This window comes from Protobothrops mucrosquamatus, unplaced genomic scaffold, assembly GCF_001527695.2.
Source record: "Protobothrops mucrosquamatus isolate PMUCROS unplaced genomic scaffold, P.Mucros_1.0 scaffold_186, whole genome shotgun sequence".
Taxonomy (NCBI): Eukaryota; Metazoa; Chordata; class Lepidosauria; order Squamata; family Viperidae; genus Protobothrops; species Protobothrops mucrosquamatus.
The window spans coordinates 855,370-871,581 of record NW_015386262.1 but is presented as its reverse complement, the minus strand read 5'-3'; the positions used below and the strand labels follow the sequence as shown (position 1 = coordinate 871,581).

The following is a 16,212-nucleotide window of genomic DNA, read 5'->3' as shown; positions in this document are numbered from 1 at the left end:
AAGCTTGTGTATGTGTGAATTATGACTTGTAATATATTGTGAGAAAGTGATGGCATGGCAGCAGAAAAGATAATCCCATTGAACCTAGAAAAGTTCTTTTCAATGTTACGCTCATAATGTTTTCAGAATAAAATGCAAAATAAAATACTCTTGCCATCAATATTGGATGACCTTCTTCTACCACCTCTACCAGTTGCATGTGACCTTTACTGCACAGGATTCAGATAATTCTAAACCTTTGGAAACCAACTTTCAGCCTAGTCTCCCACTGGGTTGGCATCACCTGCAAGCTACTAAGACAGATAACTGAAAGCCATTAGTGGCAAAGATGAGAAAGCCTGAAGTTATTTAGCAAGCAAAAGTAGCTAGTGCGCTACACAAACTCTGCCACCACCACAGATCCCAAATACTCACATAGTTATCTCTTGCAGACCAGCCAGGATAGAGTTGCATGTGAAGCTGCCTTTCCTTGCGGGCCAGTTCATAATACTTGGCTTGCTCCTCCCGTGACAATGCGTGCCACTGAAAAGGAACCATAGAAAACCATGAACCCCTAAGAAGCTTACTGTGGTCTCACAGCTTGATCAGAAAAGAGTCCTGTTGCCTTCCAGGTATTGGTAGACTATAGCTCCCATCAGCAGCAACCAGCCACATTCTTAAGCAAGATCTAAAATATTTCTAGAAATCTTAATTCTCTTAACATTTAATTCATTGCATAAATGCAAGTTGGGCAGAAGGAAGGTCAACATATTAATAAAGATTCAGCCCTTAATTTTACACATGGGGTTTGGAAACAATCTGTTGCATACATCGGATCTTGGTAAACACATGAAAGAAGAATCTTCCACATAACAGAGCAGAATGAGGAATTTGTGACCTTGCAGATGCTGCTGAACTACAACTTCTAGACATTTGTTTATCAATTATATCGATTTACATAGCCACCACCTCACAGCTGTGAATCTGAAGAATGGCCAGTAGGAAAGATTCTGGGAACTGCATTTCAGCAAAAACAATTACAGTTCTAACTTTTGTGATAAGGTAATTCTCCATTTCTCCCTTTCACCTACAAGTTTTCTGTACCAGAACATTAAAAAAAAGATGCAGAAATAGCAATTTTATTTTAGAATTTCTTGGTTTCTCAAATCCCCAATTCACTAATTACTAATACAATCACTGTACTCATGCCTGTACTTATCAGTTTTTATGGAAACTGAACTTCTGTGTGTAGGAAGCAATAGCAAAAGTTTATTAAATAAAGACAATTCAATCTCTTATTCTGTAAATAAATGGAATCCTTGCACATTGTTCAAAAAACCCCAAATTTGGGAATAGAAGATTCTGACCGAATTCACCAACACATTGTTTTGACTTTTTTTTAATGTAATAAACAAAAATATATAGCAAAAAATAGTTTTTACTATTTAGAATCAAGATCAGAATTTGGGATAAAATTGGAAGTTATGTACCTAACAAGTTTATGCCCAGATGAGAAAAAGTAAATTACATGATTTCTAAAAAAAGGAAATTACAGAGATCATTTGTCTTTGAAATCCAAAATGAAAAAGCTTCCTCAGCTATAATCAATCAGTTGAGTAGGCTTTGGTAGGTCATTTCTCATGTTACATCCCCTCTCCAAAATGACGATAGTTGGCACTTACCTTACAGTGTTGTGTGGATCTGTACTTTGTGGAGGGAAAATATTTTAGATGTAAAAAGTGATCTACAAATAACCAATTTGAGTTTTCCTGACATGTTTTGAAAGTCCCAGATAATGAAAAGTACTTCGTAATCTGCTGAGGCAGGGACTTATATGCAATCTTTCTAAAACAAATTTGAAAAAATGGGGGGGGGGGGACGTTTGTTGTATTTTCTTAAACCGTCTTTTCTGCAGCAGTGCAGAAGTTGTATTATAAATTTTGTTACATTTTCAAAGCCCATCCAAGTGCACTAAAACAGATGCAGGTCTAAATATGGAGAAGGTGCAGCAAAACCATGGAGATCTCAACTCTGGAAAAGTGCATTGGTATACTGCAAACTGCACATCATTCTACAGATAGACTATTCATCTATACAGGAGAATAATTTTCAAAGCCTTTCTCCAGCCTCTTTCTCAACCCATTGGAGCAATATCTTGGCTGAAAATAAAGTTTACAACTAAAATCCAAAACTTCTGAAAAACCAAACAACTCATTCCTCATGACCCTTTCCTAAAGCCTATATATTAATCAAAACAAGACAAATCCCTTGTGCTCTTACCCGTCTTCCTAAAATTTGGTTGATCGCGGCGCTTTCCTTCAAGGTGCATTCAGCAATGACCTTTGCCCGCATTTCTTTCATGTACAACATAAAAGCATTCAAAGGCTTCTTGATGGTAGGCTTTTTAGCTTCCTTTTCTCTTTTTGGTTCTGATTGTGATTTCCTTATACGAAAGAGAAAAGAAACCATTGATAATACAGGGTCTTACCTCAGTATTGCAGTCTCTTAGAAAACAATAAAAAAACAAACCAAGGACTTGTCAACGGAGTAGTAAAACTGATGAACCAAAGATTATACGTTGAAAGAGCAAAATATCTTTTCTAATGGTAGCCAACTCCAAGGCGTTATCACTGGAGATATAATTTTGGTCTCTATGGTCCAAAATATCCTTTTCATCCAGTTCAATTAATTTGGTCTGTTACTCTGATAGATGAAATATCCATGTAGGAACCATCGTGTTTATTACTTTGCCTGGTAGGACTGAAGATGTTCTTTTTGAACTGCTACAACAGATGTGTGCCTGACATAAAGATTATGTCTGATGGGTAACAAACAAGAGTGCAGTCTTCCAATCTGTAACTCTGAAAATGAGGCTTGTGGACACTGGCTTTGCAAATGAGAAGCAGCAGCTGCTCTTCCAAGAGATGGAACATAGTAGGGAGCATGCCAGGTTCACCTAGATTCCAGATTTGTCCCATCTGAGGAAGTTCTCCTTGGAGAATGATAATCCGTTTCTATGAAGTGAGGGTGGCTGAGGTCAGGAAGCAGTGCATTTCTATCATGGCTGCCCTCTTCTGTGACAGCCTTCCAGAGATTTAATTGTTCTGGAGGGCCTTCATGGAGTAACTATTCTCACTACTTGGGTATTTTTATTGTTGTTTTAATTGTTGTTATTTGTAGATAGTCCTTGAATTACAATGGTAATTGGGGCTAGAATGTGACTGCATCATTTAGTGCAGCAAACCCAGCAGTCCCCATTGTCATTATTAACTGAACCCCACCAGTTGTTAGGTGAGGACACAACCAATCCAAGCCACTCCCAGCTTGGTCCCTCCCACTCCCAGGAGTGGGAGTAAGGGACTGCCTCCTCTTTAACTCCCCACCACCACTCAATCTCACTCCGCCATCTCTGCCTTTAGAATGCCACCTTGCATTCTGCCACCTCTGTCAGTCTTGCCACCCTTCACTCACTGGCCATGCTGCTCTCAGCTGACCTTTGCCACCTTCCTCCTGCTGCTAGCTAGTTGCACCCAGCCTGGCTCTTCGCAAGGAAGTCACTGACAATGGCTGGCCTTCTTCCTGAGGCCACTTGTGCCGCTCTCCAAATAACATGCACGGTTCCCATGATGTTTGAAAAGGCTTTTATGGCCATCTAAAATTCATGAGAATAGTACTTAGCAATAGCACTTAGACTTATATGCCACTTTATAGTGCTTTATAGCCCTCTCTAAGCGGTTTACAGAGTCAGCATATTGCTCCCAACAATCTGGGTCCTCATTTTACCGACCTCGGGAGGATGGAAGGCTGAGTCAACCTTGAGCCCGCCAGGATCAAACTCCTGGCAGTGAGAAATGAGTTAGCCTGCAGTACTGCCTTCTAACCACTGCACCACCATGCCTCTTCTCCAAATCACTTACACTGTTCTTGTGATGCTTCAGAAAGCCTTTGGAAAGCTGCTGAGAGGTTCTGAAGCATCACAATTTGATGCTTGCCCTATTTGAAAGATAATGCAAGCAAACTCTGGAAGAAGGCCTAGCAGGGCTAAAAGCTGCCTCACATAGGCCAGGCTGGGCACACCTTTTAAGCAGGAAGAGAAAGATCATGACGGTCAGCTAGGCATGGCAGGGCCTATGGAGTGTGGGGTGGCAGGAGCTTTGTGCTGTAGCACTGGTTGTGGGCTTGAACTGAAGTAGAAGCTGGGACTGGGGACAACTGACTGAAATTGCTGAAGGCCTTAGGTCTCTACTTCAGCCCCTGTATTGTCCCCACTGTTGAGTGCTGCTATGTAGGGGAACCAAAAGGCAAAGATGGAGGAAAGGAACATAAGCAAGTGGAGGAAAGTGCCCCTGCAGTCATAAATGTGGCCAGGCTTCCAAATGTGACTGCAGAGGCTCTACAAAGTCTATAACTTCAGGGACCATTCATAAATACCGTACGTTCAGCGCCCCTGTAACTTCAAACAGTCACTGAAAAATTGGTTGCAAATTTGAAAACTACCTGTAATCATTGTTCTGTCTTTGTTGTGCCTTGTACTACTTTTATTTTCTTGTGGAAAGTTTATTGTGCCTTTCACTTATTGCTGTCAGTCTGGAAAATTCAGCAGCATAGAAATGCAATATATAAACAAATGGCACAGTACCTATAAGTCTTCCTCCCAGTTCTTGGCTACTTACATGCTTCGGTCGTAATGATCCATTTCTTGTTTCCCAGATGGAGATGTGATGCCTGGGTGTGGGAGGCCTGTCGCATGCATTCCAGAGCTAAGCATCAAAGGATGTGTAATCCTGCAATATAACACAGATTTCTTACTGCCTGGACTTCTAATGCATTACATTAGAATGGGATTTTTATGGTAGTTGGACTTATTTCTAAATACAGAGAGTAACTGTTTCACAGAACTGTGCGTGGATATTGGTTTAACAGCGAAGCTTGCTGACTTCCATGTAAGTCGACATTTCCAGAGACACACCACAATAGAAACTGAAGCCTGGGTTTCTAAAGTCTTCTGGAACTGCAACATAATGGGTGCTTGGGCACTCAGCTGCTGTATTCTGAATTAGACTGAGAAATACTGCAATGGCAGCCAAGGGCTAATCTGCACTTGAACAGAATTTGGGTTTCAACAATTGTGAGACAAGGGGATACTCTCTAGGTATGTTGTTTTCCTTACATTCCCTGTTGGAGCAAACTAGCACAAATGTTACATGTGAAGATGACAGCCTCCCATCACTGCCATCATCTTTGGTTATCCCTGAAATTCTGTAAGGGAAGCATTCTGCCTGGATGGAGGGCACGCAAGAACGCTTTGACACAGCTCTTGGTGAAGCTTATGGCAATGCTGAGTCAGGCAGCGCCAACTCCAACTTGGTATTTTCTTCTTACGGTGCCTGTAGTTAAATAAAGACTGCAAGATTTAATTTGGGGTTTGATTAAAGAGCTGCATTTAACAGTTCCCTACATGTACCTCAGGTTTAAGTTCTAAGAAAAATAAAAAAAGGGGTGGGGAAAATTTTATGCTGATTTTCTGGCTTCGGTTCTTTACAATAATTATTTTATGCAAGTTGTTCTTGCCAAGGAAACTAGGCTGTTGGGTGACTAAGCCCATTTTTGATGAGGACCTAAGACTTGGCTTATATACCAATTCTTTGCCAAGAATTTCTTAGGCTAACTTCCTATGATCTGCATCTGAGTCTGTGGTTTTAGTGCTGTATAAATATTGAATGGCCCCTTCCCTTTCTTCAGTAATTGTGAACACAATGGGATAGTAGAAAGTGAGGGCCACATTACTGGAATTTTCATAAAACAGATCGTAGGCTAATCGTCTGCACATTCTTTAACAGTTTTGAAGAATGCTTTCTGCATTATAGAAAGATGCTGTCAATGTATTAAACATCATGACTAAAGCTTGAGACAGCAGATTTGCCCATGGGAGACAACCAACTGTTCATTAGCTCTGTTGGCACAAAGAGAAATGATGCTTGATATTAATCTACTGGCATAGCTTGAAGCTTGATCATTATCTGCCAAGGTGTGCGTTCTTGTCTGAAAAACTTGCCTCGTTCTCTGCTGTTAATGGGAATGCTGCTATGGCAAAGAATGAAACTACCAGGTAACTAGGAGGTCTGTAATTCATTTATCTTAAATATTAAGGTACTTAGACATGCACAGGTGCCTGAGGCAGAGTAGACATTAAGGTAATGGCATAATAATACTATAATAGTAAAAATAATTATGTGCCTTTCTCCATTATAACTCCCAGAATGTCTTCATCAAGAGACTTATTAGGACAATACAAAGCAGAAGCCAGAGGAGGCATGCAATGAATGGTGCTTGCACATACAATCCCTGTAGATTAATGGGTATTCCAGCTGGACTTTCTCAGAAGAAATAAAGAGAAAATAAATTTGGCATTGGGGTCATTCCGATTAACTCCCCCAAATTTACAAGCAAGTGGAACAAATCCCAGCCAATTGATCAAATTCTTTTGTGAGGATCAATTAAAACCAATGGCAAATCTGTATGTTCTTCTGAAGCCATGTTAAAAAAAAACAGTTTTGTATGAGAAGTCTGCATACCACTTGCATTACAATCCTCAGCTGTTGTAAATTGCCACACACTTCCATAGAAGCAAAGCTAGTATTTGATAGTAGCAGGTGGCCACCAAGATATTGGTGGAATGAGGAGAAAAGTGTTAACTCCTCTGTAATTCAGCAGAGCAAAAGTGCATTGAGAAAAAGCGAAAATGGGCTCGTGGGATGCAGCACATAAGCAAGAGAATCTGGTAGCTTGAATGCATCAGATTCTTTGCCTGATTTCTATTTCTGTTAAAAGATTACTAATTGAACAAAGTTATAAGGAAGTCCATTGGTTCTCGAAGCTACACCAGACAGACAATTTTATTTTAATGATAGCCAACAAGATACTGTTTCGTGTTGTCTTTTGAGGACCCAGAGCTGTATAAAAAAGAATCACTAGTACGGTCGTTCTACTGAAGTCCCTGGAAAAGAGCCTTTGCATAATTATGCACAGCTTCAATATCTGAAAACAGGACTGAGGGTGGAGACCTAATACAACAAGAAGCATTTTTGAGAGGGCTTAAGTACTCTGGATGTTAAAAACTCATCAGAGCGTTTTCAGCTCTCCTTCTTTTCCATTTCTAGATACATGACAATAAGAGACATGTTCTTTGGCTTTGCAACATCTTGTGAGGGTTCTCTCTCTCTCCTGTCCTACTATTGTTGACCACAACCAAACTGTGTTTCTCCTCTGGAAGGTCATCAAATTATTTACTTATTTTTGGTCTGAAAAGTCTGCCCTGCTTAAAATAAGAGAACGCCTTCCCTGTTGCTGCCATCTGGACGTGAGACCTACTCCCTAAATCCTGCAAACTTTCATGGCTTGAATTGCAACAGAAGCAGAGCAACGTGTCCTGGCTAAGGCAGCTTATACTTACCTGGAGAAAGTAGCCCCAGCAGAGAGCGCCGACGTATAAGGCTGTCTAAATCCACATGACTGGAAAGGGCAGACAGGCTGGCTCTGCCTGGGAGCAGGAAGAAAGAGGCTATAAAGCATCTACACCCATGTCATTTTTCCTGCATACTTTTTTTTTCTTTTTTTTTCGTCTGGACTCATAGCTGGCTAAAGTTGGGAACTTGCATATTGGGGAAAGGTAAACTTTTTGTTGCTTATTGGTTTTTGTCTAAACGTGGACATGAATTTTGCCTAGAGAAGAGTTTTCTCTAGAACTCTCCCAACAATGCTTTAAAAGCTACCTGTAATGACTATATGATTAGCTTTGAAACATGGCCGCGCGGGGGATTTTGGGGGCCTCTAGATACTCCCATGTAACACCTCTCCTGCGTGAGCTGCACTGGCTGCCGGTGGCCTTCCGGGTGTGCTTCAGGGTGTTAGTAACAACTTTTAAAGCGCTCCATGGCAATGGACCTAGGTATTTGCAAGACCGCCTCCTACCAAATATCTCCCTTCGACCAGTCCGCTCCCACAGAGAGGGCCTCCTTAGGGTGCCGTCGGCCAGTCAATGCCGGCTGGCGACCCCCAGGGGGAGAGCCTTCTCTGTGGCACCTCCTGCCCTCTGGAATGACCTACCCCCCGACCTACGTACAACTATGGACCTGCGCCTCTTCTGCCGAGCCTTGAAAACCCATCTATTCCATGCGGCCGGCCTGGCGTAGTTTTGATTGGGCTTTGCTATGGGTTGTATATGGGGTATTTTAGAGCAGGCTTTTTATTCAATATTTATTGTGATTTTTATTATTGCCTGTTCACCGCCCTGAGTCCCGTAAGGGAGATAGGGCGGTATATAAATTAAAATAATAAATAAATAAATAAATAAGTAGGCTTTCATTCCTGGTTGAGCCGCACAATCAGGTAGAGACGTTTGACATAATCCTTCTCCCATAAATCAAGGGATTCATCCAGTCTAGTCATTTGGGTGCAAACAATAATGCAAAATTAATATCCCTAAAAATCCAGACAAATATTTCTATCATCTATGCACAGACTGTATCTTTGCACTATTAGACATCAAGGTCCAAATAAAGAACAACCTTTCAAATCCTGTTGGACTTAAATACAGAGCCATTTCTTAGTTGATGCTGTTGGGTCAGTCCGAAATGACACCACTTGTTCTCTTGCATAAATTACACTTAGAAACTGCTCTATTCTGACCATACTCCAAAAGGTTACAGAAGATTACATTTCAATAGTGAAGGGCATTGTTTAGCTCTGCACATGTTGATTTTTTTTCCTTTCTAAAAAGGGCTGAAATCTCTTGGGTTTTATTGTTAAACACACACACACCAATCCAAAACTAAGCACATTTCCAGTGTGCTCTTAGCAAAATGCTAAACAAATATATGCATCTTTGGTTATTAGCCAAGACCTGTGTGTGGGATGCAGAGCTGGCAAAAATAACTTAGCATTACATCACAGGGAAACATGAAGTGGCAAGTGATTGGAGGAGTAGACTGGGAATGCTTCTGCAAAATTCAACTGAATCCAGGACAATACAGTGTATTCTTCTTTATAGAAGCCTCCCCATCAAAAATGTAAGACTATATCATTTATGCCTTTTCTATTCTTGTTAAACAGATAATGGTTTGCAATAATCTATACTGAGCAAAGGCAGGCAGTGGATCATACTGTGAAATTCTGAGAAAATATCAGTATTTGCTATAATTACTAACCAGTTTGGGGGGATTTTGAACTGATCACATTTGAAGCCTTCCACTTAGGAAGAAATTGCCTATTCTTACTTTAATCCGAAATACGATCTAGGATAGTGTTTCCCATAACTATGTATCTTCCAGATGTATGGACTTTGAGTGCCAGAATTTCCTAGCCAGCATGACTACTGTTGAGGATTTGTGGAACTGAAGTCCATACATTTGGAAGCTGCCAAGATTGGAAAACTCTAATCCAAGACCTCAGAGCTGTACTTAATTATGATGGGATGGAAGCATCTAGTTAAGAATCGATAATTTAATTAGAATATATTGCTCAGTTATCTCAAATACTGAAAGAGCCATGCTGAAAGCAATGCTGGTAGAAACTCATGGCAAGGTCAAAAAGGTTGGAAAGCATGTCTTAATTGTGGGGAAGATCATCAAATTTCAGTAGATGTAGATCTGCAGATGTGGACAAAGCCACAAGGAAAAATGTGCACGAATGGTCTCAGTATTGAAAGAGATTTCCCATTTTACAAGGACGCATGCAATAGGACTACAGAATGTGAAATGTATGAATGAATATACCTCAACATTTTGAATGCAGAAAAGAAGCACGTTAAGGAATGAGTGATCTCATATGATCTGGAATAAGTCAATTTAAATGAGATGATATATTCAGGGCATGAGACGGTAAGAAGGACTGAAATAGCAAAGGCAATAGTGTGGCAACAGAATGGAAAGAACAATTAGGTGTTCAGCTATAATCCAATAAATCATAACAATTGAAATTAATGTATTTTCAGCGAACGTGAATATTACAGAAGGATATGTATTCACAACACAATGACAAAAGGCAAAGGTGAAAGAGGCAGGCTGTGGCAAACCTTAAGTGGTACTGAATGCAACACCTAGAAATGCAGTACTACTAATGGACAATTATAATGCAAAAGAATCAAGGAATCGCAGGAAGATTTCAAACGGGCAAATACAATAATGCAGGAGACAGAATACTAAGAGTTCTGTGAACAGAATTATTTTTGTTATTAATATTGATTTTAAGCAACATAAATAGAGACTCTACACTGGAACATTAACTACATAATATCCTGGTCATCTCCCTTAAGGATTATTGCAATGAGCTCTACATGAGGCTGTCTTTGAAGAGTATCTGGAAACTGCAGCTGTGCAGAATGTGGCTGCTTGAGGAGTCTTGGGCCTCCAAGGATTGTGCAAGTAACACCTCTACTGCATGAGCTGCACTGGATGCCGGTTTGCTTCCAAGTCCAATTCATGTTGTTGGTTATCATCTTTAAAGCTCTTCATTATGGCATGGGATCATGTTTCAAGACAAGACAAGCGTCTTGTCCCAGTTACATCAATCTGCCCACACAATCAGGCAGAGAGGATATCTTACAGACCCATCAGTTAAGAATTTTGATTGGCAGGATCTCGGAAAAGAGCCTTCTCTGCCATTGCTCCCACCCTATGGAATATCCTGTCTCCGGAGGTGAGGTTAGGCCTCATTTTGGGGCCTGCCAGAAGCATCTGAAGACCTGGTTCTGTCAACTGGAATGGGGGGGGGGTCAAAGAGTGGCACACAACCCTGAGATTGGTGGTGGCTTGAGGGTGCTCCTTCTGCTGTTTTTAACTTTTTAGCTCTGCACTTCTTTTATTTTTATCTTTTATTTTTCACTGTGTTTTAATTCTTTTTAATTGTATTTCTTTATATGGTTTTATCATTTGTATCTGTAAACTGCCCAGGGTCACTTGGATAGTCAGATGGGCATTATCTACATTTCATAAATAATTAAAGAAATAGGAATTGGAAAATGGGTTAGGATGCAATCCACTCCCCAGGGCACCTCCAGGTAAAAGAGTGAAATTATTCATTTCAAATACCGTATATGGATTAAGTTTAGAAAATTAAAAATATCAGGAAAATTTGATTCAGAGGACATTTAGACAGATGCAGGATTAATATAAGGATCAGATTCAGCATACTTAACATATAAGAAAGAGGAAATGAGGAGTTAGAGGAAGGAAACAAGAGACACATTATGAGAACCAAAATAGAAAAAAAATAATAAAATCTTAGGAAAAGTTTCAAATGGGTTTCAGAATAATCTGCCACAATAGCTAGTGAAAGGTGGAAAATGAAAACCTTGGGTAACAAGAAGCATAAAATGACTGAACACAATTTTTCAGTTTCAAGCAAGAAAGGAAAGGAAAGCTATCTCAATCAGGAGCGTCAGCAAATAAAATAATGTATCATGAAAAGAACAACTGATACTGAAGAAAATCAGAATTAAAAATATACACAGCCATTACTCAAGCGGTTTTATTAAAGAGGTCTAATAGAGGCAAAGAAGTCTACTGTAAAAGAAAGAGGGAAGTTCTAGAATGAAATATTTTACAAAGGTGTTTATAAAATGACAAACATTTGTGTAGAAAGCAAATATTCAAAAACTAGGTCCCCTGGAAAGTGAGACAGAACAGGCAACAAAGCAGGAGGCAAACAGTTGCACTAACAAATATGGAATAAATCTGAGTTTCCCAAATGTTGGAAAAGATCAGTGAATATACATACATACATACATACATACATACATACATACATACATACATGTAATATCTCTATTGCTGCCTGCATTGTCTTCATCATCATTCTTACTTAACATAATTATCAATACCAGAAGACAACTTGAGGTACAAAGAGAAGGAAATACTAAGTCTATCCTTTCTAAAGTCCCAGTTTTGTATGCTCCATCCCAATACACACATGTGATTCTTAATGGCAGAAAAACTGAGCATTCAAATTTCTGTCAGAATGGTTGAAATCAAACTGTTTAAATCAGGAGGAGAGGAAAAGTATAAATGACACCTAGATGGTTATATTTTAGAGTCTACAAAGATAAGGTGGCTTCCTTTTAAACCTAGATATGTTGCTAATATGAAGAAAACCTAAAGAAAAGGAGAATCTTTGGCAACATTACTTCCCTTTCTAGGGTACCAGGAATTTGAAATCACCATGGAACAAACAAGATGTCTAGATAAAAGGAAGATAAGAAGACAGCAGAGAAGCAAAATGGGTTTTTCACATCTATTTTTGCTGTGAAAAATACTTGTGGGAGAAAATAGTTATACTTGTATGGTTATTTGAGGAAGGATAACATCTGAAAATACATTCCAAATAACAGTGACATAATACATTGCACAGTAATTAATCAGTGGAGCCAGATCACTTTCACCTGAAGAATTCAAATGAGATTTTGCCAATCTCTAACAAAAACAGACAAGTTGCTGTTAAAATAATTTCCAGAGAACAGAACGTCAAATAAAACCATTTTTAAATGTGGCCATATGTGTATTGGTGTGCTACTAGAGAAGAACAGAACATTGCAGCCTGACTTAGGATAATGCATATCTCAAAGTAGTAGGTGGAAACAGTAATTAAAAGCAGAATTCTTGTACTCTGAAACATATAAAAGAACACGTCTTTGGGTGGAAAATCAGTAGAAGCTTGGTAAAAGGAATTATAGCTTTTATTATTTGTTTATTTTTTATTGTTTGTTTATTCAAGTCAGAAGCATAGTATCTTAGCTATTGAGAGTTATCAACAACCGTGCAAAATCAGCACATTCTGGATTGGCATTTATGGACTCACATATCCTTTTAATGGATTCTTAAATCCAGATGGGTTGAAATGAATTCTTTGATTTTTTTAAAAAAACCTTTTTGATAAAGATCCCCCTTCTTTAGAAATATAGGTCCTCTTATGACTCACAAATGAATGCAAAACAGGCAAGTATAACTGAAGAGTTCTGATTATGAGGGAAAATAAATGATCGCTGAGCTACAGCTACTTAATTTAATTGTAGTAATAAAGAAAATGAGGCAAACAATGCAGTCGACATCTAATTGTCCAGATTTATGAAGTCAAAGAGACTCCAAAGAACTCCAAAATGACTTTTCCAGTTGGATGAATAGCCATTTCAAGTGAAGTGCATGCTGGGGAAAAGATGAAATTTATCATACAAACTGAAGAGGCTTGAACTGAAAGTCCCTGAACAGGTAAAAAAAAGCCACTGGAACTGTAACAGACAACTTACTAAAATTGCAAATTCAGCATGGGGAGAGTGAAGCGTGAAAACTTAGGAATTTTAGGAAATACAATAGAAATAAAAGAGAATCAATGTAATCAAATCTTTCTATAAACTGATCAGTAAAGTCAAATTTCAAAGTGTAGGTATCACTTTAACTTATCTCAAACCTTAAGTTTTTACACTGGAAAAGTGCAACCAAGATCATACCACTTAACGCTAAAATATTTTTTATTTGGGATTTTTAGTTTAGCAATAAAGATGACAAATGTGACCTAAGATATAAACCATAGTATCACTAAAAAAAGTAATAATGTTGCAAGAGTAGGAGAGAGAAGATGATTAAGGTTAGTCATTAGAACTCAAAATTATCCACTGAAATTAACAAATATCAGGTTCAGGAGAAGAAGAGTAGAAAATATAGGCTTCCACAGACAGATTCAGGTTTACCTAAGCAGGTATCTTCCATGGGTGTTGGCCACGCACCTAGGAATTTTAGAAACTGAAGTCCAGTAACTTACAAGGTGCCAGGATGGAGAAGAATATGATGATAGGCATTACTTTTGTAATACAACTATGTGGTGGCAATCTATGATGCTTGCTGATAAATCATTTAGGAAATAGGAAATAGGCAGAATCACACATGAAAGATGATTGCACAAACTTCAATAATAATAATAATAATAATAATAATAATAATGATGATGATGATGATGATGATGATGATGATGATGATGATGATGGAAGGGATCTTGGAGGTCATCTAGTTCAACCCCCTTGCTTAGGCAGGAAACCCTATACCAGGGGTCTTCAAACTTGGCCCTTTTATGACTTGTGGACTTCAACTCCCAGAATTCCTCAGATAGGCATGCTGGCTGAGGATTTCTGGGAGTTGAAGTCCACAAGTTATAAAAGGGCCAAGTTTGGAGACCCCTGCCCTATACCATTTCAGACAAATGATTGTCCAGTCTCTTCTTAAAAACTTCCAGTGTTGGAGCATTCACAACTTCTGGAGGCAAGTTGTTCCATTGATTAATTGTTCTAACAATCAGGAAATTTCTCCTTAGTTCTAGGTTGCTTCTCTCTTTGGTTAGTTTCCATCCGTTGCTTCTTGTCCTGCCTTCAGGTTCTTTGGAGAATAGCTTGACTCCCTCTTCTTTGTGGCACCCCTGAGATATTGGAACACTAATATCTATTTATATTGTTTTCTTCGGCTTTGATTCTCCTCTTCATCTGAATTAGTTCCACTGCCTAAATAGACCTGCCTAATAAAGAGTTATTAATTGAGTGAAATATAGTGGTTAAAACCATGTTTTGTATTGGTTCATGATCTAAATCAGTTCTGCTCACTGGGGGATCTTAGGAAACATTTTGTTCTTTCAGCAAGTGAGAATAATCTGTCAGGCCTGCTGAAATAATCTGTCTGGAATGCTTTGAATCCCTTAAATCATTAGATAAACATTACTGTTAACTATCATTATTAGTGTGGTTATTTCTCTCTCTTTTTAAAATCAGAGTTTGGCTTCAATCTGGAGAGAGACTATACTGGTGAGAATATGGAAGTGTCATTTAATATGTCATGAACCAGCCCAAGACCTATAATATAGCAGGAAACCAAAATGAACGTCGAAATTTAGCATTTTGGCTTTAGGGCTGAGAAAACAGCGACCTCTAATCCCCAAGTGGAAATTGGTCATTCTGTGACCCAAGATGCTTCAGTGGAACCCTCTGAAAACATATTAAATTGCCAAAACAGTTCAGGCAAAGTAAAATCCTTTTTTTCTTCTTCTTCTTTTGTTATTTGGAGGACTCCCAATATAGTCCTGTCAAGGGAAAATTCCTTCTACTGATTTTGAAGAGCTGACATAGTTTCAGGAAGGGGGAAGCCTCTTAATAATCATCTAAGTGATTTCATAGCTCAAAGTTACAAGACTTTTTAGGGAAGAGATGTTGCATCAAATGTGAAGAAATCGAAGTAATTTGGATAGTTTTTCAAGAGTCTTTCCATTTAACTAATGAGAGACTTATTGTTTTCTGGAACACTTTTGCAGGCTGTGAGGCTATACTTGCTGAATGTCTCAAAGGTGCTTTTTCAAAAGGCAACCGGACTGTTTTTTCCTTGAGGCACCTTTGAGGCAACCGTGACCTGGGTGACTGAGAATCTCCACAGACATTCCTGCTGAACAGTTTTCTTCTGAGGAAAAGTTCTTGCAATATTACAACCGCAGGGTGTATTTGAAGTCAGCTTTCTTCCAAAACAGTGAATCTGCTCTCTTCAGAGCCATTGCCTATCACAGCACTCCTTATCGGCAAAAAGAGGTTCTGGAATCTTCCTCTTTTCTCCATCTCCTCCCCCCAAACCGATTTGAATGCAATGAACACTGCCAGGCTCTGCAAAGGGTGGGGGTGTGTGGAGGGGGGAAAACAGGAAAGGAAATCCTCTGTAGGTTGTTTTTTTTTGCTTGGGTACAAGCCCCTTATTTTTATAAAAGGGACGAAGAACATTAGTCAGGTTTGTCCATACAGGCAAGCTGGGTAGTGTGAAGTTCTCTGGGATAAAACACTTTATCAGCAAACTGATGGATGCACATGAACCACTTTTGCAGGGGCAAGACTAAGAAATACATGGAAGGCCACTCACATGTAAAGAGCACTGTGCCACAAAGAAGAGGGAGTCAAACTATTCTCCAAAGCACCTGAAGGCAGGACAAGAAGCAATGGATGGAAACTAGCCAAAGAGAGAAGCAACCTAGAACTAAGGAGAAACTTCCTGACAGTTAGAACAATTAATCAGTTGAACAACCTGCCTCAGAAGTGGTGAATGCTCCAACACTGGACGTTTTTAAGAAGAGACTGGACAGCCATTTGTCTGAAATGGTATAGGGTTTCCTGCCTGAGCAGGGGGTTGGACTAGATGACCTCCAAGGTCCCTTCCAACTTTTTTT

The 16,212-nt window shown here is 39.2% G+C and overlaps 1 protein-coding gene across 1 annotated transcript in view; it reads right to left on the bottom strand.

Annotated features, from left to right (window-relative positions):
* Positions 1-16,212, bottom strand: part of TCF7 (transcription factor 7) — a 146,053-nt gene that overhangs the window by 21,741 nt on the left and 108,100 nt on the right. Inside the window, exons 6-9 of the mRNA XM_029285761.1 lie at positions 7,433-7,519; positions 4,653-4,763; positions 2,260-2,422; positions 415-522 (exon numbers count right to left, since the gene is read on the bottom strand). Of these exons, the coding sequence (XP_029141594.1) occupies positions 415-522; positions 2,260-2,422; positions 4,653-4,763; positions 7,433-7,519 (469 nt within the window). The remainder of the gene's footprint in view (positions 1-414; positions 523-2,259; positions 2,423-4,652; positions 4,764-7,432; positions 7,520-16,212) is intronic.